This window comes from Chiloscyllium punctatum, chromosome 30 (genome assembly GCF_047496795.1).
Source record: "Chiloscyllium punctatum isolate Juve2018m chromosome 30, sChiPun1.3, whole genome shotgun sequence".
In the NCBI taxonomy this organism is placed as follows: domain Eukaryota; kingdom Metazoa; phylum Chordata; class Chondrichthyes; order Orectolobiformes; family Hemiscylliidae; genus Chiloscyllium; species Chiloscyllium punctatum.
Genome location: NC_092768.1, coordinates 16,040,248 through 16,067,330, shown reverse-complemented (window position 1 = coordinate 16,067,330; position 27,083 = coordinate 16,040,248). Strand labels below are relative to the sequence as shown.

Here is a 27,083-nt window from a genome sequence, read left to right as displayed (position 1 = left end):
TGTGACATGCTCAATAATATCTTAAACTGAAATCACAAAAGCACCTTGTATCTCTCTCTGAGCTGCAAACTCAAGTTATCAAATACATGCACAATTATTTCCCCTTTGTGACTTGCTGGTCATTTAGCTGAAATCGTATGACTTCTTGTAAATGATGTTTTGAACTCAACATTCAAAATTAATTTGACTTCTTTTCAAAAAACATAAGATTTTCACAGAACTGAGAAACAACAACCCATTCCTCTTCACCTCAGAAACCAAGCACTCAAAGGAGAAGAACATATTGTCAACATTCATTACAGTACAACTTTTTTGTACATTGTATGTATTTAAGTTGAAGACCGCTCCCTTCTCACAGTTGTCTCCTCATCTGTTATGCTTGAAGTTATATTTCTGAGCCTTTCCACACTCTTTGTTCTTTTACTTGTTCTGTTAACTTTAATAACCTCTGCTGAGCCCTCCCTCAGTTTAAGTTTTTCCACAATCCTCCATGCAGTTGAAACCCTGCTTTTCCCCATTCAGTTTAAAGCCCCATCCATAGCCCGAGTTATGCGATTTGCCAGGACTCTGGACCTAATATGATTCACATGGAGCCCACCACATTGGAACAGCTCCCACCTTCCCCAGTATCTTGGAATTCCACAAAGCCAGTTAATTGGATTCAAAATTGGCTCAATGGTATGAAGCAGAGGGCAATGGTTGAAGGTTCCTCCTCAGCCTGGAGGCCTGTGCCCAGTGGTGTGCCAGAGGAATGAGTGTTGGGACCTTTGTTATTTGTTATTTACATAAATGATCTGGATGTGAATATACAAGACGTGATTACTAAGTTTGCAGATGATACAAAATTAAGAGGTATCGTTGATAGTGAGCAAGGTTATCAAAATTACAGAAGGATTTTGATCAGATGGGGAAGTGGACTGAGAATTGGCAAATGCAAATCAATATAGATAAGTGTGAGGTGCTGCACTTTGAAAAGTCATGCCAAGGGATGTCTTGTACAGTAAATAGTAAGATCCTGAGGAGTGTTGTGGAACAGAGGGACCTAGGAGTACAAGTATATAGTTTGTTGAAAGCAGCGTCATAGATGGACATGGTGGTGAAGAAGGCATTTAGCATCTTGGCCTTCATCAATTTAGGCATTAAGTGCAGGAGTTGGTATGTTACATTACAGTTGTATAAGTCATTGGTGGGGCTGCATTTGGAGTATTGTGTACAGTTTTGGTCACCCTGCTATAGGAAAGACAGTTAAACTGGGAAGAGTGCAAAGAAGATTTACGATGATGTTGCCAGGATGAGATATGGGAAGAGGTTGGCCAGGGTAGAACCTTATTTCTCAGAACACAGGGGAATGACAGGTGACCTTATTGAAGTGCATAAGATCATGAGGGGCATAGCTAGGATGAATGCACTTTCCCAGGGATGGAGAATTGAAAACTAGAAGACATAGGTTTAGGGTGAGAGGGGAAGGATTTAGGAAGGATCTAAGGGACAACCACTTCACGCAGAGAGCGATGTGTATTTGGAATGAGTTGCCAGAGAAAGTGGTTGAGGCAGGTACAATAGCAACATCTAAAAAACATTTGGATAGGGACATCGACATGAAGGATTTAGAGGGATATGAACCAAATGCAGACAATCGGAACTACCTGAGTGGGCATCATGGTCAGCATGGGCCAGTTTCAGCAAAGGGCCTGCTACCATGCTGTATTACTCTATGACTCTATTGATGTTAATGCCCCGTGAATTTGAACCCATTTCTCCAGCACCAATCTTTCAGCCATGTGTTTAGCTCTTTAATCATGTTGCTCCTGCCAAGTTGCTTGTGGCTCGGGTAGTAATTAGACATTATTACCTTTTTGGTTCTAATTTTTAATTTAGCTCTGAGTTGCTCATATTTCCTCAGCAGAACCTGCTTCCTCATTCCAACTGTATCAACAGTATTTATTTGGACCACATCAATTGGATCTTTCCACTTCCCCTTCCCATCAAAGTTCCTCTGCAGCCCGATTATATTTTCTGAACGCGGGCACCAGACCTTCAGGACTCTCGATCTTTGCCAAAGAGCAATGGCTTGATTCCATTATCACCAATCAATTCTACATTTCTCTTTTCTCTCTCCAATCTTGAATGGCTCCCTGGGCCATGGTACTATAGTCAGTTTGCTCACCCTCCCTATTTCCCCTACTCCCATCCATATAGCAAGAATCTCAAACCTGTTAGATAAGCTCAGGGCTGAAGCTCCTTCAGCACCACCTCCTGGATTCCTTTACCTGCCTCAATCATAGTCACACCCTCCTATCCCTGACCAAATTCGATGTAGTTAATTGAATGGGTGTGACAGAAATACAGCATCCAGGTAACTCTCCTGCTCCTTGATATGTCACAGTGTTCGAAGATCAAACTCTAGCTCATCAATTCATAGATCACCTACAGTGTCGAAACAGACCAGTCAGCCGATCAGGTTCATACCAACTCTCCAAACAGCATCCCACCCAGGAACACACCTCTAGCCAATAACCCTATATTTCCCATGGCTAATCCACCTAACCTGCACATTTTTGGACTTTGGGAGGAAACCCACACAGACACAGGAGAATGTGCAAACTTTAGAAAGTTGCCTGAGGCTAGAATCGAACCCAGGTGCTGGTGCTTTGAAGCAGCAGTGAGCTACTGTGGCATCCCCACCTCTGAGCCAGAACTCCTCAAACAACAACACTTGCTCCAGATGTGGTTACTATGAACCACAGTGGGGACCACGAGCTTCTACATCACAAAGGTCCAACACTTTTATTTAGTTCTTAATTTGATTTTTCCCACTTGTCTTTTACTTTGTCTATAAATACCTCCCCTATTTACCTTCAATTTGAAAGCAACCTGTAATAAATAGTCAAATTAATAGCTATTACCGACTAATGAACTTACGGTCTTCCTGTGATGTCACTCTTTTGCGCTGGGGCCCTAATCCTGGGCTTCAATTTATCATGGTTAAAAAATAACCTTTCAAATTAAGAACTAAAAACAACAAGCATAAAATACCTCTTTCCCTCTGCACTGAACTCCAACGGTGCTTCCCAATTCCACACTGGCCTTAATCAGTCAGGGCAGTGAGTATAGAAGTTGGGAAGTTATGTTGCAGTTGTACAGGACATTGGTCAGGCCGTACTTGGAGTATAGTGCTCAGTTTTGGTCACATTGCTTTATGAAGGATGTTATCAAATAGGAAAGAGTGCAGAAGAAATTTACAAGGATATAGCCAGGACTCCAGTGACTGAATTATAGGAAGAGGTTGGACAAGCGAGGACTTTTTCTTTTGCATGTAGGAGACTAAGGGTGAAATTTTATAGAAGTGTATAAGAAAATGATAGGATGAATGCACTCAGTCTTTTTCCCAGCGTTGGGAAATTGAGGATGAGAGGGAATCAGTTTAAGGTTAGAGGGGATGGATCAGTACTTGGGACTACAATGTGGTGGCCATAATGAAGACGTGGGTTTCACTGGGGCAGGAATGGTTGCTTGATGTTCCAGGGTTTAGAACGTTTAAAAATAACAGGGAGGGTGGAAAAAGAGGAGGGGGTGTAGCATTGCTAATCAGAGAATGCATCACAGCTACAGAAACGAAGGTTGTTGAGGAAGGTTTGTCTACTCAGTCAGTATGGGTGGAAGTCAGAAACAGCAAGGGAACAGCCATCGCATTGGGGGTTTTCTACAGACCACCTAATAGCAATAGAAAGATTGAAGATCTCATAGGCGGGCAGATTCTGGAAAAATGCAAAAGTAGAAGGGTTGTTGTTATGGGTGATTTCAACTTTCCCAATATCGACAGGAACCTACTTAGTGCAGATGGTTTGGATGGAGCCACTTTTATCAGGTATGTTCAGGAGGGTATCCTTTCTCAGTACATAGACAGACCAATGAGGGGAGAGGCCATTTTGGATTTGGTGCTTGGTCACGAGTCAGGACAGGTGTCAGATCTCACGGTGGGAGAGCACTTTGGTGACAGTGATCACAACTGCCTCACATTTACCATAGCCTTGGAAAGTAAAAGGAGCAATTACCGAGGGAAGATATTTAATTGGGGAAAAGGAAATTATAACGCTATCAGACAGGAGTTGGGAAGTATAGACTGGGAGCAATTGTTCCACAGAAAGGGCACAGCAGACATGTGGAGAGTACTTAAGGAGCAGTTGTTGTGAGTGATGCACAAATCTGTTCCTCTGAGGCAGGCAAGAAGGGGTAAGATTAAGGAACCTTGGATGATGAGAACAGAGGAGCTTCTCATCAAAAGGAAGAAGGCAGCTTATGTAAGGTAGAGGCAGCAAGGATTTAGCACAGCTTTAGAGGATTACAGGCTTGCTAGAAAGGAGCTCAGAAATGGACTGAGAAGAGCCAGGAAGGGGCACAAAAAAGGCTTGGCAAGAAGGATTAGGGAGAACCCAAAGGCGTTTTAGTCATACGTGAGGAATAAGAAAATGATCAGGGAGAAGGTAGGGCTGATCAGGGATAGCTGAGGGAACTTGTGCGTGGAGTCTGAGCAGATAGACGAAACTCTAAGTGAGTTTTTTGCTTCGGTTTTCACCAAGGAAAGGGAACTTGTTATAAACGAAAACTTTGAGGACCTGGGATACAGTCTTGACCAGGTCAAGATTGATGAAGTTTATGTGCTCGAAATTTTGGAAAACATTAAGATTGATAAGTCCCCAGGTCCAGACCAGATTTGACCTAGGCTGTTCCAGGAAGCAAGAAAGGAGGTTGCTAAGCCACTGGCGAGGATATTTGCATCCTCACTCTCCATGGGAGTCGTACCGGAGGATTGGAAGGAGGCGAATGTTGTTCCTCTTTTCAAGAAGGGTAATAGGGAAATCCCTGGCAATTACAGACCAGTCAGTCTTACTGGTCAGCAAAATTTAGGAAAGAATTCTGAGGGATAGGATATATGACGATTTGACAAAGCACAGTGTGATTCAAGGTAGTCAGCATGGCTTTGTGAGGGGCAGGTCATGCCTCACAAATCTTATTGAGTTCTTTGAGGAAGTGACAAGACAGGTCGACGACGGTCGAGCAGTGGATGTGGTGTATATGGATTTCAGCAAGGCATTTGATAGGGTTCCCCATGTAGGCTCAGTCATAAACTCAGAAAGTATGGGATACAGGAAGTATGGGATACAGGGAGATTTGGCTATCTGGATTCAGAATTGGCTGGCTGACAGAAGGCAGAGAGTGGTTGTAGATGGAAAATATTCTGCCTGGAGGACAGTGTTGAGTGGGGTCCCACAGGGCTCTGTACTTGGTCCTCTGCTCTTTGTAGTTTTTATAAATGACTTGGATGAGAAGGTTGAGGAGTTGGTTAATAAATTTGCAGATGACACGAAGTTTGGAGATGTCATCGATAATATAGAGGGCTACTGCAGGCTGCAGAGCGACATAGATAGGATGCAGAGCTGGGCTGAGAAATGGCAGATGGAGTTCAACCTGGATAAATGCAAAGTGATGCATTTTGGAAGGTCGAACGCGAATGCTGAATATAGGATTAAAGACAAGATTCTTGGCAGTGCGGAGGAACAGAGGGATCATGGTGTGCAAGTGCATAGATCCCTCAAAGTTGCCACCCAAGTGGATAGGGTTGTTAAGAAAGTATATGGTGTTTTGGCTTTCATTAACAGGGGGATCGAGTTTAAGAGCCGTGAGGTTTTGCTGCAGCTCTACAAGTCCCTGGTGAGGCCACACTTGGAATATTGTGTCCAGTCCTGGTCGCCCTACTATAGGTAAGATACAGAGGCTTTGGAGAGGGTGCAAAGAAGGTTTACCAGGATGCTGCCTGGACTGAAGGGCTTGCCTTATGAAGAAAGGTTGAATGAACTCCGACCTTTCTCTCTGCAGAGAAAGAGGAAGAGAGGAGACCTGATCGAGGTGTACAAAATAAAGAGAGGAATAGATAGAGTCAATAGCCAGAGACTTTTCCCCAGGGCAGGATTGACTGGTACGAGAAGTCATAGTTTGAAGATATAAGGAGGAAGGTATAAAGGAGACGTCAGAGGTAGGCTTTTTACACAGAGAGTTGTGAATGCATGGAATGCGTTACCAGTGGTGGTGATGGAAGCAGAGTCACTGGGGACATTTAAGCGACTGCTGGACATGCACATGGATAGCAGTGAGTGAGAAGTGCGTAGGTTATTACTATATTTTTCATTCGGATTAAATCTAGGCACAACATCGTGGGCCAAAGGGCCTGTTCTGTGCTGTACTTTTCTATGTTCTAATAAATGGGAACCTGATAAATGAAGAGCAATTTTCTTACAGAGATGATGGTATGTATTTGGAATGAGCTGTCAGCGGAAGTGGTTGAAGCTGGTACATTAACAACATTTAAAAGGCATTTGGACAAATACATGAATAGGAAAGGTTTAGAAGGATATGGGCCAAGCGCAGACAAATGGGGTTGATGTTGATGAACACTTTGGCCGGCATGGACCAGTCTAGGCTGTAGGACTCTACGACTATGATCTTAGCAAGTCACTCAGTTCAAGGGTAATTATGACTGGGTAACAAATTCTGGCCTTATGAGTTACACTGACATCCCAAGAAAGAATAAAGCAAAGCAACTGCAACTGTAACTGCTTATTATGCTTCTTTATCTGAGCTCTGAGATGGAGAGGGATCTGATTGTCTTGGTGCAAAAAACACAAATATTTAGTCTGCATGTAAATAAGAATGTTAATGGAATGTTATAATTGTTTGCAAACTGAATTGAATATACATGTTTGTGAAGTTATGTTTCAGTTCTATAGGGTATTGGTGAGCCCACATGTGGAGTATTGTGTGCAATACTGGTCACCTTATAGAAGAAAGCATCTAAATGGGTTGGAAGTAGATCAGAGTAGATCTACTAGACTGATAACTGTAATGAGCAGATTTGCCTTAATAGGAATGGTTGGACAGACTAAGCTTACTACCACTGGTGTTTATCCTGAGGTGAAAAAGACATCTTGAATGAAACATCCAGAATCCTGAAAGTTAGACATAAAGAGAATGAATGATCTTATGGGAGAATCTAGAACTGGGACTGACTGTTCAAAAATAAGTGAACATTCATTTAAAACAGACAGTGACTTTTTGTGTGGCTTTGGAACTTTCACTGAAAAGGTTGTGGAAGCAGAGACCTTTATTATTCATAAGGCAAGTGTAGATAGATTATTTGTGAAGTGAGAGAGAGGAGTAAGTGGGTTTGTGGATGTGAGTTCAGTCAACATCTTATGAAATAGGGCATCTGGCTCAAGTGACTGAATGGCCCATTCCTGCTCGAGTTTGTCTGTTTTAAGATCATAAGACAAAGGAGCAGAAATTAGGCCATTCAGCCCACCAAGTATGCTCCATCATTCAATACGGCTGATAGGATTCTTAACTACGTTCTCCTGTTTTCCCCCCATAACCCTTGATCCCCTTGATACTCAAGAACTGATCTATACAGTTTTAAATGTACTCAATGGCCTGGCCTCCACAGCCTTCTGTGGCAATGAATTCCATAAATTCACCACTCTCTGGCTCAAGAAGTTCTCCTTATCTCCATTCTTTACTCTAAGGCTGTGTCTTGGGTCCCAGTCTCTCCTACCAATGGAAATATCTTCCCAACATTGACTCTATCCAGGCCATTCAGTATTCTGTACATTTCAATTAGATACCCTTCCTCATCCTTCTAAACTCCATGGAGTATAGACCCAGTCGTTCTCAAACATTCCTCATATGTTAAGCTTTTCATTCCTGGGACTATTCTCGTGAACCTCCTCTGAACACACTCCAGGGCCAATACATCCTTCCTGCAATATGGGGCCCAGACCAAATGTGCTCTGACCAGAGCCTTGTAGCGTCTCAGAAGTACATCCCTACTTTTATATTCAAGTCCTCTCAAAATAAATGCCTTCATTACATTTGCCTTCCTAACTACTGACTCAACCTGCAAATTTACTTTGAGAAAATCCTTGACTAGAACTCCCAAGTCCCTTTGCATTTCAGAATTCTAAATTTTTTCACCATTTAGAAAATAGTCCATTCATCTATTCTTCCTATGAAAGTGCATGCCCTCACACTTTCCCATCCTGTACTCTATCTGCCACTTCTTTGTCCACTCTCCTAACCTGACCAAATCCTTCTGCAGCCTCTCCAGCTCCTAAATACTGCCTGTCTCACTACCTATCTTTGTATCCTCTGCAAACTTAGCCAGAATGCCCTCAGTTCCTTCATCAAGATTATTAATGTACAAAGTGAAAAGTTGTAGTCCCAACACTGAGCCTTGTGGAATACCACTGCCATCCTGACAAGGACCCTTTTATCCCCACTCTCTGATTTCTTCCAGATAGCCAAGCTTCTATCCACGTGAGCACCTTACCATGGGGCCTTGTCCTACTCAGTAGCCTTGAATTTAGGCTGTTGTCAGAAGCAACAAGTATATTAGATTTTATTAACCACAAAATGGCTTTTCAACTTAAAATAACATAACGAAAATGGCTTTAGATTTTTCTTTGGCACTGTGAACTTGAACTGATGCTTTGCTGAGTTGGTTGTATTTAGAGATAAGAGAAAACAATGGAGTTTTCACAATATGAATCATAAGACAGTGATTTGGTATTTGAACTAACCTTGAACTAGCAAGCATGGGATGATTTTATGAGTAAAACAATCTGTTTCTCAGGAAATGTCATTGGATTAGCCTGCTGTTAATCATGTCACCATATTACAGTTGATTGGACTTTTCTTGTAATTAAGAACCCTTTCCAAGGAAAAAAATCATTGGATTAACCTGCTGTAAATTATGTTACCTTATTACATTTGATCAGTCTTCTTGTAATTAAGGCTGTGCTGTCTCTTAAAAAATATATAAATAATGTGTAATTTTCGAATGTAATTGTGCCATTTCTGCACGGAACAGAAGCTTTTAATCTCTGTGTTGCTAGATAAAATTGCACCAGGCTGCCTTAATTTATTAAACTGGTAACCTTGCTTTAAATAGACTGTACTCCTAGTGATTCTTTTGACCGATCTCGGGACCCTGGGATTCTAGACCTTCAGCCTCCTGTGGGGCACCTTGTCAAAAGCCTTCTAGAAGTCCAGGTAGATAACATCCATTGGTTCTCCTTGGTCTAATCTGCTTGTTACTTCCTCAAAGAATTCTAGCAGATTTGTCAGGCATGACCTAGACTTGATGGAACCATGCTGACTCTATTTTACCATACAATTCCAAGTATTTAGAAATCTCATCCTTCACAATGGATTCTAGGATCTTACCCACGACTGTGGTAAGGCTAACCTGTCTGTAATTTTCTGTCTTTTGCCTTACTCCATTTTTAAACAGGGCTGTCACGTTAGTAATTTTCCAGTCCTCTGGGACCCTCCGTGATTCTAGCGATTCTTGAAAGATCACCACTAAAACCTCTGCTATCTCTTCAGCTATCTACCTTCAAACTCTGGGGTGTAGTCCATCGGGTCCAGGTGATTTATCCACCTTCAGGCCATTCAGTTTTTCTAGCACCTTCTTCTTGGTGATGACCACCATACTCAGCTCTGCTCCCTCATACCCTTGAGTTTTTGAGATATTGCTCGTCTTTGAATGTGAAGACAGATGCAAAATAATTATTCAGTTCCTCAGCCATTTCTTTGTTCCCCACTACCATCTCTACAGTGGTATCGTCCAGCGGCCCAATGTCCACTTTTGCCCTTTATATATCTAAAGAAACCCTTACAGTTTTCCTTTATTTTACTGGCTAGCTTACCCTCATATTTAATCTTCTCCTTCCTTCTTTGTTTTTTGTTGCCCTCTGTAACCTTCCCAATCCTCTGGTTTCCCACTGCCCCTCACCACATTATATGCTTTGTCTTTTGCTTTTATGCTATCATGACTTCCCTCGTCAGTCATGGTTGCCTCATCCTCCCTGTACCATGTGTTTTTTTGCCTCAGGATGAATCTCTGTTGTGTCTCCTGGATTACTCCCAGAAACTCCTGCCATTGCTGTTCCACTGTCTTTCCTTCTTGGCTTCTCTCCCAGTCAATTCTACTCAGCTCCTCCATCATCTGTCTGTAGTTGCCTTTATTCAGCTATAATACCATTACCACTGATTCTATTTTTTCTCTCTCAAAATGCAGAGTAAATTCATCATATCATGACCACAGCCTCCTAAGGGTTCCTTCACCTTAGGCTCCCTTATCAAGTCTGCCTCATTGCACAACGTTACATCCAGTATTGCCATTTCCCTTGTGGGCTCCAACACAATCTACTCCATATAGATATCATACAGACATTCCACAAATTCCTTTTCTTGCAATCCAATACTAACATGATTTTCCCAGTCCACCTGCAAATTGAAATCCCTCATGATCACTGTAACTTTGCCTTTCCTACACATCTTTTCTATCTCATGGTGTATCTTGCACCCCAGCTCTTGACCACTGCACATAACTCTCACTCTACGGTTTTTTTCAAATTTTTGCAATTCCTCAATTCTACCCACACAGATTCTACACCATCTGACCCTACTTTGTTTCTTACCATTGATTTAGTTTCATTTCTTACTAATAAGACAATCCCACCACCTCTGCCCACCTGCCTATCTTTTCGACAGGATGGAAATCCTTGAAATTCAGTTCCCAATCCTGATCGCCTTGCACTCATGTCTCCGTGATGCCCACCACGTCGTACCTAGGAGAAAGTAAATGCTGAACAGCAGAGTCGTGAGTGTGGCCCTGGAAAAAGCACAGCAGGCCAGACAGCATCTGAGGAACAGGAGTATCAACGTTTCGAGCATAAGATGAAGGACTTATACATGAACCGTCGATTCTCCTGCTCCTCGGAAGCTGCCTGGCTTGCTGTGCTTTCCCAGCGCCACACTCTTGACCACGCCATACCTGCCAATTTCAATCCACACCACAAGCTCATTTACCTTTTGCCTTATACTGCACACATTCAGATATAACACTTCAGTCCTGTATTAACCATCCCTCTTCTCATCATTCGTTTGTCCAGTGTGCTTTGTGATGATGCTGCTCCTTTAACAAAGTTACAGTGTCTTCGTTTTTTTTCAGAGAGGTTATAAAAGGCACAGAGTCTGAGTTGAAGGGTTTTAGAGCTGGTTTGATTAAAGCTGGTTAACAGACACTGCTTCAGGCAAAAGGCTTTTAAGTTTCAAAATAAAACACTTGTAGAATGTAAGTGAAGTGGCCAGTTCTCCCAACTCAGCTTTTCTCTGGTTGGATTTTTTTTTGGCCAGTCTGGCTATCCATTGAAAACAGAAAGGCAGTTTTAAAGCTGTGGGACTCAAAGAAACAGGACTTTGCTGGTACTCTCGCTCTCTGACATATCTCCTGTAAGACCCTGGGTTTGATTTTACCTTTTGTGCAAGTGGTATTTATGGGGAATATTGCAGGTATTTGGAACAGCATTATTAAGGTGGGATGATCTGTTAAGTTTTCAGACAGGTTAAATTATTCTGTATTCTGTTCTCTTTTATTTGTGTTTCATTTGGTAAGCTTGTAAATAAATTCTGTTTTAGAACAAAGAACAAACAAACTAACAGCACAGGAACAGGCCCTTCGGTCCTCCAAGCCTGCACCAATCTAGATCCTCTATATAAACTGGTCAACTATTTTCCAAGGATCTATATCCCTCTGCTCCCTGCCCATTCATGTATCTGTCTAGATAGATCTTAAAGGTCACTATCATGCCCACCTCTACCACCTCCGCTGACAGCGCATTCCAGACACCCACCACCCTCTGCATAAAGCTCCCTTAAATGTTTTCCCTCTCCTCTTGAACTTGTAACCTCCAGTAATTGAACCCCCCACTCTGGGTAAAAGCTTCTTGATATCCACCCTGCTTACACCACTCATGATTTTGTAGACATCAATCAGGTCCCCCCTCAACCTCCATGCTTCTAATGAAAATAATCCTAATCTACTCAATCTCTCTTCATAGCGAGCACCCTCCATACCAGGCAACATCCTGGTAAACCTCCTCTGCACCCTCTCCAAAGCATCCACACTTGTTTGGTAATGTGGTGACCAGAAGTGTATGCAATATTCCAAATGTGGCTGAACCAAAGCTCTATAAAACTGTCATATGACCTGCCAACTCTTGTACTCAAAAGCCCGTCAGAAGGTAAGCATGCTGTGTGCCTTCTTGACCATTCTATTGACCTGCATTGCCACCTTCAGGGTACAGTGGACCTGAACACCCAAATCTCTCTGTATATCAATTTTACCCAGTGCTTTTCCATTTACCGTATAGTTTGCTCTAGAATTGGATCTTCCAAATTGCATCACCTTGCATTTGCCCGGATTTAACCCATCTGCTATTTCTCTCCCCAACTCTCCAATCTAGCTATAGTCTGCTGCATTCTTTGACAGTTCCCTTCACTATCTGATACTCCACCAATCTTAGCGTCATCTGCAAACTTGCTAATCAGACCACCCATACCTTCCTCCAGATCATTTGTATATATCACAAACCACAGTGGTCCCAGCACAGATCCCTGTGGAACACCACTGGTCACAGATCTCCACTTTGAGAAACTCCCTTCCACTACTACTCTCTGTCTCCTGTTGTCTCTATGCATCTAGTGAGTACACCCTCAACCCTATGCAACTTCACCTTCTCCATCAGCATATCATGGGAAACCTTATCAAATGCCTTACTGAACGCTCTATATATATTTAAATGACGTCTACAGCCCTTCCCTCATTAATCAACTTTGTCACTTCCTCCAAAAGTTCTATTAAGTTGGTAAGACATAATCCTCCCTGCACAAAACCATGCTGCCTATCATTTTCTTCCAAATGTAAATAGATTCAATCCCTCAGTATCTTCTCCAACAGCCTCCATACCATTGATGTCAGGTTCACCTATCTATAATTACCTGGATCATCCATGTGACCCTTCTTAAATAAGTGGACAACATGAGCAATTCGCCAGTCCTCCGGGACCTCACCCGTGTTCAAGAATGCTGCAAAGATATCTGTTAAGGCCCCAGCTATTTCGTCTCTCGCTTCCCTCAATAACCTGGGATAGATCCCATCCGCACCTGGGGACTTGTCTACCTTAATGCCTCTCAGAATTCCCAACACTTCCTTCCTCCTTATGCTGACTTGATCTAGAGCAATCAAGCATCTATCCCTAACCTCAAAATCTATCATGTCCCTCTCCTCGCTGAATACCAATGCAAAGTACTCATTAAGAATCTCACCCATTTTCTCTGACTCCATGCATAACTTTCCTCCTTTGTCCTTGAGTAGGCCAAACCTTTCCCTAGTCATCCTCTCACTCCTTATATACAAATAAAAGGTTTTGGGATTGTCCTTAACCCTGGAGAAAGTGAGGACTGCAGATGCTGGGGATCAGAGCTAAAGAAGGTGTTGCTGTAAAAGCGCAGCAGGTCAGGCAGCATCAAAGGAGAAGGAGAATCGATGTTTTGGGCATAAGCCCTTCTTCAGGAATGTCGATTCTCCTGCTCCTTGGATGCTGCCTGACCTGCTGTGCTTTTCCAACACCACTCTAATCTAGACTCCGATTTCCAGCATCTGCAGTCCTCACTTTTGCCTAGACCTTACATATGCTTCCCTTTTCCTCTTAGCTACTCTTACAATTTTACCTGTCATCTATGGTTCCTTCATCTTGCCATTTCTATCCTTCATTTTCACATGGACATGTCTGTCCTGCACTCTAATCAAGCTCTCTTTAAAAGCCACATATCAAATGTGAATTTACCGTCAAACAGCTGCTCCCAATCTGCATTCCCCAGCTCTGGCCGAATTGTGCTATAGTTGGCCTTCCCCCAATTTAGCACTCTTCTTTTAGGACCACACTCGTCTTTGTCCATGAGTACTATAAAACTTATGGAATTGTGATCACTATTGCCAAAATAAGCCCCTACTTGAAACTTCAACCACCTGGCTGGGCTCATTCCGTAACACCGGGTCCAGTATCGCCCCTTCCCTTCACACATTTACATCCTGTTCTGTAATATCCTCCTGGATGTTCCTGACAAATTCTGCTCCATCTAAAACTCTTAACACGAAGTGAATCCCAGTCAGTGTTGGGAAAACTTAAATCTCCCATCACCACCACCCTGCTACTTCTGCATCGTTCCATAATTTGTCTACATAATTGTACTTCTGCTTCATGCTTGCTATTGGGACGCCTGTAGTACAGCCCCTTCCTATTGCTGAGCTCTCCTCATATATGCTCATTGGTCAAGTCCTGCATAGTGCCCACCTTCAGCACAGCTGTGATATCCTCCCTGACCAGTAATGCAACTCCGTCACCCCTTTTAGCTCCTTCACTATCGCACCTGAAGCATCAATATCCTGGGATATTTAGTTGCCAATCTTGCCCTTCCTTCAACCAAGCCTCAGTAATAGCAATAACATCATACTCATAGGTACAAATCCAAGCCCTAGGTTCATCTGCCTTACCTACTATACTTCTTGCATTAAAACAAATGCACCTCAGACCACCTGTCCCTTTGCATTCATCATCTACTCCCTACCTACTATTTTGCTTAGTCACAGTGACTTCATTATCTGATTCCTTACAGGTTTTAGTTACTACCTCCTTACTGTCCACTAACCACCTCATTTGGTTCCCATCTCCTTGCCACATTAGTTTAAACTCTCCCCAACAGTGTAAACAAAAGCAGCCCAAAGGACACTGATTCCAGTCCTGCCCAGGTGTAGACCATCCAATGTGTAATAATCCCACTTGTTTAAAACTAAGTGGTTTGACCAGCTTCATCCCTCCTGGATTATCCATGTTACACCTGGTTAAAACAACTGGCAAAGTTCAGGTAAGGAATACTTTCTTGAAATGTTTTAGAACATAGATCAATACAGTGTAGAACAAGCCCTTTGGCCCTCGATGTTGCGCTGACCTGTGAACTCATCTAAGCTCATCCCCTTACAATATTCCATCATCATCCATGTGCTTATCCAAGGATTGTTTAAATCTTCCTAATGTGGCTGAGTTAACGACATTGGCAGGAAGGGCATTCCACACCCTTACCACTCTCCCTTACCACTCTCTGAGTAAAGAACCTGCCTCTGACATCTGTCTTAAATCTATCACCCCTCAATTTGTAGTTATGCCTCCTTGTACAAGCTGACATCACCATCCCAGGAAAAAGACTTTCACCGTCTACCTTATCTAATCCTCTGATCATCTTGTATGTCTCTATCAAATCCCCTCTCAGCCTTCTTCTATCCAATGAGAACAGACCCAAGTTTCTCAGCCTTTCTTCATAAGACTTTCTCTCCAGACCAGGCAACATCCTAGTAAGTCTCCTCTGCATGTTTTCCAATGCTTCCACGGCACGGTGGCACAGTGGTTAGCACTGCTGCCTCACAGCGCCAGAGACCCGGGTTCAATTCCCGCCTCAGGCGACTAACTGTGTGGAGTTTGCACGTTCTCCCCGTGTCTGTGTGGGTTTCCTCCGGGTGCTCCGGTTTCCTCCCACAGTCCAAAGATGTGCAGGTCAGGTGAATTGGCCATGCTAAATTGCCCGTAGTGTTAGGTAGGGGTAGATGTAGGGGTATGGGTGGGTTGCGCTTCGGCGGGGCGGTGTAGACTTGTTGGGCCGAAGGGCCTGTTTCCACACTGTAAGTAATCTAATCTAATCCTTTCTGTAAGGGAGCAACCAGAAGGGCACACAATATTCCAAGTGAGGCCACACTAGTGTTTTGATTGGTTGCATGACATTACGGCTCCAGAACTCAATCCCTCTATCAATAAAACCTAACACACCATATGCCTTCTTAACTGCACTATCAAACTGGGTTGCAACTTTCAGGGATCTATGAACACGGATCCGTCTGCACATTCACACTACCAAGAATCTTTCCATTGACCCAGTATTCTGCCTTCCTGTTATTCTTCCCAAAGTGAATCACCTCACATTTATCTGCACTGAACTCCTTTCAGCCCATTTCTGCAGTTTATCCAAGTCCCCATGCAACCTGCAACATTCTTCCACACTGTGCACCACTCCATCGACTTTAGTGTCATCTGCAAACTTACTAACCCATCCACCATTGCCTGCATCCAAGTCATTTATAAAAATGACAAACAACAATAGTCCCAAACCAGATTCTTGTGGCACACCATGAGTAACTGGACTCCAGGCTGAATATTTTCCAAAAACCACCACTCGCTGTCTTCTTTCAGAAAGCCAGTTTCCAATCCAAACTGCTAAATCACCCTCAATCCCATGCCTCTACATTTTCTCCAACAGCCTTCCATGTGGAACCTTATCAAAAGCTTTACTGAAGTCCATGTACATTGCATCAACTACCGTAATCTCATCCACATGCTTGATCACCTTCTCAAAAACCTCAATGAGGTTTATAAGACACGACCGGCTCTTGACAAAACCATGTTGACTACTTCCAATCAAACTGTTGCTTGCCAGATGATTATAAATCCTATCTCTTATAATCCTTTCCAAAACCTTTTCTACATCTGACTTAAGCCTCACTGGTCTATAATTACCTGGGTCATCTCTACTGCCCTTCTTGAACAAGGGCATAACATTTACAATCCTCCAGTCCTCTGGTACTAAACTTGTAAATAATGAGCACTCAAAGATCAAAGCCAAAGGCTCCGCCATCTCCTCCTAAGCTTCCCACAGAATCCTTGGATAAATCTCATACGGCCCAGGGAACTTATCTACTTTCCCTCCTTCTAGAACTGATAACACCTCTTCATAACTAACCTTGATCCTTTCTACTCTAATATGTCATATCTCATTTTTCTCCTCTACAATATTCTCCTTTTCCTGAATGAAAACCGATGAGGAATATTCGTTTCGCACCTATCCGGTCTCCACAGGGTCCACCTTCAACTTCCCACTTCTGTCTTTGACTGGCCCTCTTCCTACTCTAGTCATCTTTTTATTCCTCACATACCTACAGAAAGATTTAGAGTTCTCTTTTATTCTATTTGCTAAAGACTGCTGATGTCCTCTCTTTGCTCTTCTTAACTCTCTCTTTTCCTAGCTGATCTGTAACTCTCCATTGTCTCATCTGAACCATCTCGTTTCACCGTCATATAAGCCTCCTTCGTCCGCTTAACAAGAGATGCAATTTCTGTAGTAAGCCATGGCTCCCTTACCTTATCACTTCCTCCCTGCCTGACAGGGACATACCTATCAAAAGCACGCAATATCTGTTCCTTAAACCAGCTCCACATTTTGATTGTACTCATCCCCTGCATTTTGCTACCCCATTCTATCCCTCCTAAGTCTTGCCTAATTGCATTATAATTGCCCTTTCCCCATCGATAACTCTTGCCCTGTGGCATGCACCTATCCCTTTCCATTGTTAAACTAATGTAACTGAATTATGGTTACTCTCTCCAAAGTGCCCAAATACCACTAAATTAATCAACTGGCCTGGTTCATTACCAAGCACCAGATCCAGTGTGGCCTCCCCTCTTGTCGGCCCTTTGACATACTGTGTCAGAAAACCCTCCTGCACACATTGGACAAAAACTGATCCATCTGACATACTAGAGTTATAGCATTTCCAGGCAATGCTGGGGAGGGGAAAGTCCCCCATAATGACCACCCTGATCCTTTCACTCCTACCCTGAATCATTTTGCCGATCCTCTCCTCCACTTCCCTGGAACTCTGCGAAGGCCTATAAAAACTCCCAGCAGTGTGACCTCTCCTTTCCTGTTTCTAACATCAGCCCATACTACCTCAGTATACGAGTCCTCGTCAAATGTTCTTTCAGCCACCATTATACTATCCTTGACTAACAAGGCCACACCTCCTCCTCTTTTACCAACTTGCCTGTTATTAATGAACGATCTAAACATCCATTCCTGACCTTGCTCTATGCATGTCTGAAAAATGGCCACAACATCGAAGTTCCAGGTATCTATGCAAGCTGCAAGCTCACCTACCTTATTTTGGATACTTCTGGCGTTGAAATAGACACACTTCAAACCAGCTTGCTGTCTGTCAGCACATTCCTGTGACCATGAAATCCTATCCATGCCCTCTCTACTCTCATCCTCCTGTGAACTGGAACTACACCTCAGGTTCCCACCCCGCTGCTGAGCTAGTTTAAACCCATCCGAATAGCACCAGCAAATTTCCCACCCAGGATATTAGTATCCCTCTGGTTCAAGTGAACAAAATCCTGTTTGTAGAGGTCCCACTGTCCCCAAAATGAGTCCCAATTATCCAAGTACCTGAAACCCTCCCTCCTGCACCATCCCTGTGGCTATGTGTTCAGCTGATATCTCTCCCAATTCCTTGCCTCGCTATCATATGGCACGGGTAACAAACCAGAGATAACAACTCTGTTTGTTTTAGCTCTCAGTTTCCACCCTAGCTCCCTGAAATCCTGCCTTACATCCTTACATCCCTCTTTCTATCAATGTCGTTCGTACCTACGTGGACCATGACTTGGGGCTGGTCACCCTCTCCCTTCAGGACCCCAAAGACACAATCCAAGACATTACGGACCCTGGCAACACACCGTGAGTCTCTTTTGCACCCAACAAAACTTCTTTCTGACCGTCTAACTATTGAGTCCCCAATGACTAACACTCTCCTCCTTTCCCTCTTTCCCTTCTGCGCAACAGGGACAGACTCTGTGCCAGAGACCTGCATTCCATTGCATACCCCTGGTAAGTCATTCCCCCCCCCATTAGTATCCAAAATGGTATACTTCTTTTTTCAGGTGAATGACCACAGGGGATCCTTCCACTGACTGTTTTTCCCCCCTTTGAACAGTGGCCCAGCTTTCTTCGTGCCTAAGAGTAATTGCTTTCCTGTAACTAATCTATCACAGCCTCTGCCTCCCAGCTCCCAGTTCATCCAGCTCCCGCCCCAGTTCCCTAACATGGTCTTGGAGGAGCAAGAGTTGGGTACATTTCCTGCAGATGTACTTTTTGGGACACTAATAGCATCTCTCAGCTCAAACATCATGCAAGAGGAATATTCCTCTCCTGCACTGCCATCTTTGCTATAGGGGAGTCTTGCCTGGTCCACAACAGATTGGGGCTCTTTGTGGGATTTAGAATCATAGAGATGTACAGCATGGAAACAGATCCTTTGGTCCAACTCGTCCATGCCAACTAGATATCCCAACCCAATCTACTCCCACTTGCTATCAACTGGCCCATATCCCTTCAAACTCTTCCTCTTCATATACCATCCAGATGTCTTTTAAATGTTGCAATTGTATTAGCCTCCACCACTTCCTCTGGCAGCACATTCCATACACGTACCACCCTCTGGATGAAAATGTTGCCCCGTAGGTCTCTTTTATATCTTTCCCCTCTCGCCCTCAATCTATGCCCTCTACTCCCCCATCACAGGAAAAAGTCTTTGTCTATTTATTGTATCTGATTTTATAAACTTCCATAAGGTCACCCCTCAGCTTCCAACGCTCCAGGGTAAACAGCCCTCACCTATTCAACCTCTTCCTTTAGCTCAAATCCTCCAACCCTGGCAACATCCTTGTAATTTTTTTCTGAACCCTTTCAAGTTTCACAACATCCTTCCGATAGGAAGGAGACCAGAATTGCATGCAATATTCCAACAGTGGCCTAACCAATGTCCTGCACAGCCGCAACATGGCCTCCCAACTCCTGTACTCAATACTCTGACCAAAAAAGGAAAGCATACCAAACGTCTTCTTCACTATCCTATCTACCTTTGACTCCACTTTCAAGGAGCTATGAACCTGCACTCCAAGGTTTGAACTCCAGCAACACTCTCTAGGATCTTACCATTAAGTGTATAAGTCCTGCTAAGATTTGCTTTCCCAAAATGCAGCACCTCACATTTATCTAAATTAAACTCCATCTACCACTCCTTAGCCCACTGGCACATCTGATCAAGATCCCGTTGTAATCTGAGATTGCCTTCTTCGCTGTCCACTACACCTCCAATTTTGGTGTCATCTGCAAACTTCCTAATTTCAGTTCTTACACTCACATCCAAATCATTTATATAAATGATGAAAAGTAGTGGACCCAGCACTGATCCTTGTGGCACTCCACTGGTCACAGGCCTCCAGTCTGAAAAACAACCCTCCACCACCACCCTCTGTCTCCCACCTTTGAGCCAGTTCTGTATCCAAATGGCTAGTTCTCCCTGTATTCCATGACATCTAACCTTGCTAACCAACCTCCCATGTGGAACCTTGTCGAACACCTTACTGAAGTCCATATGGATCACATCTACCTCTCTGCCCTCATCAATCCTCTTTGTTACTTCTTCAAAAAAACTCAATCAAGTTTGTGAGACACGATTTGCCACGTACAAAGCCATGTTGATTATCCCTAATCAGTCCTTGCCTTTCCAAATACATGTCCCTCAGGATTCCTTCCAACGACTTGCCCACCACTGACATCAGGCTCATTGGTCTATAATTACCTGGCTTGTCCTTACCACCTTTCTTAAATAGCGGCACCACGTTAGCCAACCTCCAGTCTTCTGGCACCTCACCTGTGACTATACAAATATCAGTAAGAGGCCCAGAAATCACTTCCCCAGCTTCCCACAGAGTTCTAGGGTACAACTGATCAAGTCCTGGGGTTCTATAGTTTGTTCTATAGTTCCAAATTGAGATTAGGTTTGCTGGACTCGAAGGCAGCAAGTGGTAGATGTTAGTGTCTTTTGTTCTGGATGTTGATTTTGGTTGGTTTAAATACCGTTTGGAATAGTAATTGCTCTTTCAGGCGCCAAGAGTTTTCTGGGGTGCAAGAAGTGACTGTGATGATTTGTAAAAGTTAATTAAGGCCAAGCTGCTAGAAATGGCAGATAAGCTGGAGTTGCAGCTGCCTCCTTCCATGAGGAAAGGAGATATAATTACAGTAATAGCTCAGCATTTAAATTTGCCATAAATGCCATCAATCTTTAGAGATGGCTAAAATTCAATTGAAAATGAAGCAGCTTCAGTGAGAGGCAAAAGACAAACAGTTACAATTAAAAGAAGAAGACAGAGAAAGAGAGAAGAGCGAGAAAAGGACAGAGAGGAAAGGGAGAAAGAGCAGGAGTTTGAACTTCAGAAATTGGCACTTAGACAGGAGTTCAAAAATTCACTTTCTGATGTAGGGAGAACGCATATAGAAGAGCAGAGAGTTAAAATGGCCAGTGCCAATGTCACATGAACTCAAATCCATTTCTCCCACACCAGTCTTTGAGCCACGCATTTACCTGCTTATTCTTATTAACCCTGTGCCAATTAGTTCAGGTAGTAATCCAGAGATTATTACCTTTTTGGTTCTGCTTTCTAATTTAGCTCCTAGCTGTTCAAACTCCCTTAGCAGAACCTCTGCCCTAGTTTTATCTATGTCGTTGGTATCTATATGGACCACAGCCACTGGATGTTTAGCCTCCCACTCGAAGTTCCAGTGCAGCCGAGTTGAGATATCCCGAACCTGAGCACCAGGCAGGCAACACACCTTCAGGGCTCTCGATCCTGGTCACAGAGTAAAGTATCTATGCCTCTAACTATAATCTCCCCAATTACAATAACATTTCTCTCCTCTCCACCTGCCCACCCCTCAACTTTAATGGCTCCCTGCACCACAATGCTGCGGTCATCGGTTCATCCTCCTTAAATTCCCCATACCCATCCACACAAGGAGCAAAACTCTTGAATCTGTTAAACAAGAACAAGGGCTGAGACTCCTGCAACTTTCTTCGATCCCTCTACCTGTCTCACTCACAGCCATACCCACCTGTCCCTGACCACTGATCAAATTATATGGTTTATGATTGTTTTGAATTAATCAAGTCAAATTAGAGTTGATCAGAGAGAAACTGTTTCCAGTGGTAGAAGAGTCTGGAACCACATGATACAACTTTAAAGCATCTAGAATGCACTACCTGAGAGTGGGGTGGATGGATGTTCAGTTGTACTTTCACAAAGGAAATTAGATAGGCAACAAAAGAAAAATGCAGAACTCCAGAAAAGGGGGAATCTGACCGGCTGTATAACTCTTACATGGAACAGTGGCATTATAGGTTTATATGTTTATACGATAGAGGACCAGAATTAGGCCATTCAGCCCATCGAGTCTGCTCCACTATATGGTCGTGGCTGATATGCTCCTCAGTCGAGAGTGTGGTGCTGGAAAAGCACAGTTGGTCAGGCAGCATCCGAGGAGCAGGAGATTCAACATTTCAGGCATGAGCCCTTCATCAGGAATGAGGCTTGTCGGCTGGAGGGCTGAGAAATAAATGGGACGGGAGTGTGGCTGGAGGGAGGGTAGCTGGGAATGCAATAGGTGGATGAAGGTGGGGGAGAAGGTGATAGGTCAGAAAGAAGGGTGGAGTGGATAGATGGCAAAGGCGATGGAAAGGTCAAGAGGACGGTGCAGAGTAGGGGGGCTTGGGACTGGGATAAGGTGGAGAGCTGGGAAATGAGGAACCTGGTGACATCCACATTAATCCCACGTGGTTGCAGGTCCCAAGGCAAAAGATGAGGTGTTCTTCATCCAGGCATCGGGTGGCTAAGGTTTGGCGATGGAGGAGGCCCAGGACCTGCATGTCCTTGGTGGAGTGGGAGGGGGAGTTGATGTGTTCAGCCACAGGGCAGTGGGGTCAGTTGATGTGGTGTATCCCAGAGATATTCTCTGAAACTATCTGCAAGTTGGCATCCTGTCTCCCCAATGTAGAGATCTCATCGGGTGCAACGGATACAGTAGATGATATTGAGGGAAGCACAGATATGCTTATGTCAGATATGGAAGGATCCTTTGGGGCCTTGGACAGAGATGAAGAGAGGGGTGTGGGCATGGGTTTTGCACTTCTTGTGGTGGCAGGGGAAGGTGCTGGGAATGGGATGTGGGCTGGTGGGGGAGAGTGTGGCTCTGAAAAGGGAATTGTGGATGGAATGATCTCTCCGAAATGCTGACGGGGTGGGGAGGGAAGTATAGCCCTGGTGGTGGAGACTGTTTGTAGGTGGTGGAGGATGATGATACGGTGTATATGGAGGTGCAAGGCGATGACCGGGAAGGGGGAACCCTGTTCCCCACCTTCCACTCCTCCAACCAGAACCCCTCTTGGTCCTCATCTTCCACCCCATCAACCAGAACCCCCCAAGTCCTCACCTTCCACCCCACCAACCACAATCCCTCCTGGTCCTCACCCTCCACACCACCAACCAGATCCCCCTGATACTCACCTTCCACCCCACCAACCACAATCCCTCCTGGTCCTCACCCTCCACCCCACCAACCAGATCCTCCTGATCCTCACCTTTCACCCCACCAACCACAATCCCTCCTGGTCCTCACCTTCCACCCAACCAACCACAATCCCTCCTGGTCCTCACCTTCCACTGAACCAACGAGAACCCCGCCTGGTCCTCGCCTTCCACCCGACCAACCAGAACCCCTCCTGGTCCTTGTCTTCCACCCACCAACCAGAACCCCCCTGGTCCTCACCTTCCACCCCACCAACCAGAAACCCTCCTGGTCCTCGCCTTCCACCCGACTAACCAGAACCCCTCCTGGTCCTTGTCTTCCACCCACCAACCAGAACCCCCCTGGTCCTCACCTTCCACCCGACCAACCAGAACCCCACCTGGTCCTCGCCTTCCACCCGACCAACCAGAACCCCTCCTGGTCCTCGCCTTCCACCCGACCAACCAGAACCCCTCCTGGTCCTTGTCTTCCACCCACCTACCAGAACCCCTCCTGGTCCTTGTCTTCCACCCACCAACCAGAACCCCTCCTGGTCCTCACCTTCCACCCACCAACAAAAGCCCCGGTCCTCACCTTCCACCCCACAAACTTTTGTGTACGTCACATCATCCTCTGCCACTTCCACTATCTACAAACAGACCCCACCACTGTAGATATATCTCCCTCCTCAACCCTATCAGTGTTTCCCTCCGTGACTCCCTTGTCAGATTCTAGCCCCCCACAGCCCACTCCACCTTGGATCCTGCAACCACACAGGATAAATGTGGATTTCACCAGTTTCTTCATTTCTCCATCTCCCATGTTATCCCAGTCCCAAGCCTCCAACTCTGCACCGCCATCTTGACCTGTCCATCGTCTTCTCCATCTATCCACTCCACTCTCCTCTCCTATCACCTTCTCTCCCATCTTCATCTACCTACTGCATTCTCAGTTACTTTCCCCCCAGCCCCACCTCCGTCCCATTTATTTCTCAGCCCCCCATTCCACAAGCCTCATTCCAAATGAAGGGCTTAAGCCCGAAACATCAATTCTCCTGCTCCTTGGATGCTGCCTGATCTGCTGTGCTTTTCCAGCACCACGCTCTTGACTCTAATCTCCAGCATCTGCAGTCCTCACATTCTCCTGATATGCTCCTCACCCCCATTTCCCTGCTTTCTCTCCATATCCTTCAACTCATTAGCAATTAAAAATCTGTCTAACTCCTCCTTAAATCTACTCACTGTCCCAGCATCCACCTGACTTTGGGGCAGCAAATTCCAGATTCATAACCCTTTGGGAGAAATAGTTTCTCCTCATCTCTGTTTTAAATTTGCTGCCTTTTATCCCAAGACTATAACCTCTCGTCCCAGAATGCCCTACAAATGGAAGCATCTGCTCCACGTCTATCAATTTGAATTTGATTTCCCTCATTCTTCTAAATTCTAGGGAGTATATGCTTAAACTGTTCAACTTCTCCATGCGACAATCTAGTGAATCTCTTCTGCACTGCCTCCAATGCAAATACATCTTTCCTTAAATGAGGAGGCCAAAACTCTGCACAATATTCTAAGTGCAGCATCACCAATACCTTGTATAGTTACAACAATACTTCCTGACCCTTATATTCTATTCCTTTAGCTATAAAAGCCAACATTCCATTCGCTTTATTAATTATCTTGCTGTACCTGCATGCTGGTTTTCTGTGACTCATGAACGAGTACACCTAGATCCCTCTGCACCAGTGCATGTCAAAGTCTCCCCCCCACTAAGATAATAGTTAAAAATCACATAATACCAGGTTATAATCCAAAAGGTTTATTTGGAAGTACTAACTTTCAGAGTAGTGCTCCAAAAGCTAGTACTTCCAAATAAACCTGTTGGACTATAACTTGGTGTCATGTGATTTTTAACTTTGTCCACCCCAGTCCGACACCAGCACAAATGCATGACGTCACACTTATCCATGTTAAACTCTATCTGCCACTCTCCTAACCTATCTACAGTAGTGCCTTGACTTACGAACTTAATCCGTTCCAGGACCCGGTTCGCGAACTTTTTGGTTTGCGAAAAGTTCGCGAACTGAATCAATTATTCCCATTGTTCGGATAGTGTAAGAATGCTTGGACGGCTGTTCACAGTGCACGCACCAAAGACGAACTGAATGAGATCACGTGGGGCCTGAGAGCTTTTGCATTCAACAAGCGCATAGCAAAGCAGAACAATGAAACCATGTGGTCGCACACGGGCTCTTTGCGTTCGTACCTTGAATTTCGTATGTACGTTGAAGCAAAATTTTACGTACAATCCTGTTCGTAAACCGATTTGTACGTGAACGGGGTCGTTCGTATGTTGAGGTGCTACTGTATATCCACTTGTAAGGTTTTTATTTCCACATTGACAGGCAAACTTCTGTGCTGTAACTATTCATGATTCTATGATTGCAATAGGCACTATAATTTAAAAATATTACCTTGACCATAAAGCACTTTGTTTGCGAAAGTTGTGAATTAATACCTTAGCCAATGAAAACAGGAGCATGAACTGAACTCAAAGCTTGTTCCCAGTGACAAAGGGACATGATGTTAACCAATTGTATTCCTTGTCTCTATGGTGAAACAGAATCTAGATCATTCTGTACAACCTGAGGTGATCTCATGTATACAGATTCTACTGTAAATAAATGACACAATATCCAAAGATAATTCCCCACATTCCCCAATAAGTACAGTCCACTGAAAACCGTTCACCAAACTTTACAGTTTGGCTTTTGCTTCTTGAAGCTTTTTAAGGCAGACTCCCCTCCGCCCTCCCCGAGTGGAAATGCTGTATTAGTCGCTTTAAAAACACAGAAGTAAATCAGTTTTACCTTCTGACTCACTCAGATAGTGCTGTGTAAAGGCAAATACAAGGACAAAATAAATCTTCATGTCACTGCAGACACCCAGTTGATTCAATGCAAGATCAAAAATCACATCAACAGTAATATCGAGGAGCAGGCACAGATTGCAGATATGGTATCCTGTCAGGACGGCTCATTACAATCCCAATCACTTTATTCAACAATTCTGCTGGAGCTGACAATGAGTACACTGTGACCCAGAGAGGGAGAGTCTGCAGATAGCACCAGAACCTGAAGAGAGAAGCAAGTGGATTATTCATAGATAGAGAGCATTTCTATTATTCACACATAGCACAGACAGACAGAGAACAAGAACAAACAAGACCATGTATTTAGAGTGATGGAGTCCGAGAGCACGAGACAGGGCGTTCAGCCCAAACTGGTCCATGTCAACCAAAGCGTCCATCCACACTAACCCCATTAGCCTGCACATGGCCCATATCCTCTAAACCTTTCCTATCCATGTATTTGTCCAAATGCCTTTTAAATATTATTAATATACCAGCCTCAACTATTTCTGTTGGCAGCTCATTCCATATGCATATCACCCTCTTTGTGAAAAGTTTCCCCTCAGGTTCCAATTTATTCTTTCCCTTCTTACCTTAAACTGATGCCCTCTAGTCCTCAATTTCCAAACCCTGGGAAAAAGACTGAGTGCATTCACCCTAATCATGCCTCTCATGATCTGGTACACTTCCATAAGATCCCCCCCCTCCAAAGCTCTTAAGGAAAATGTCCTCGCTTTTCCTTCCTCTCCCCGTAACTTAGTCCGTTGAGTCCTGGCAACATCCTTGTAAATTTCTTCTGCACTCTTTACCGTTTAATAATATCCTTCCTATGGCAAGGTGACCAAAATTGAACATGATACTCCAAATATGGCCTCACCAACATCCTGTACAACTACAATATAAGTTCCTGACTTCTATACTCAATGCCCTGACCGGTGAAGGCCAGTGTGCTAAAGCCTTCTTCACTGCCCTACCTGTGACTCCACTTTCAG

The 27,083-nt window shown here is 44.2% G+C and overlaps 1 protein-coding gene across 5 annotated transcripts in view; it reads right to left on the bottom strand.

Annotated features, from left to right (window-relative positions):
- Positions 1-27,083, bottom strand: part of LOC140455209 (uncharacterized) — a 197,501-nt gene that overhangs the window by 132,637 nt on the left and 37,781 nt on the right. For all 5 annotated transcript variants that reach the window (XR_011952793.1, XR_011952794.1, XM_072549926.1 and 2 more), the window contains exon 2: positions 26,051-26,314. Coding sequence is in view for 3 of the 5 variants with exons in the window: in XM_072549926.1 (XP_072406027.1) it covers positions 26,051-26,111 (61 nt within the window). In the remaining 2 variants the exon portion in view is untranslated. The remainder of the gene's footprint in view (positions 1-26,050; positions 26,315-27,083) is intronic.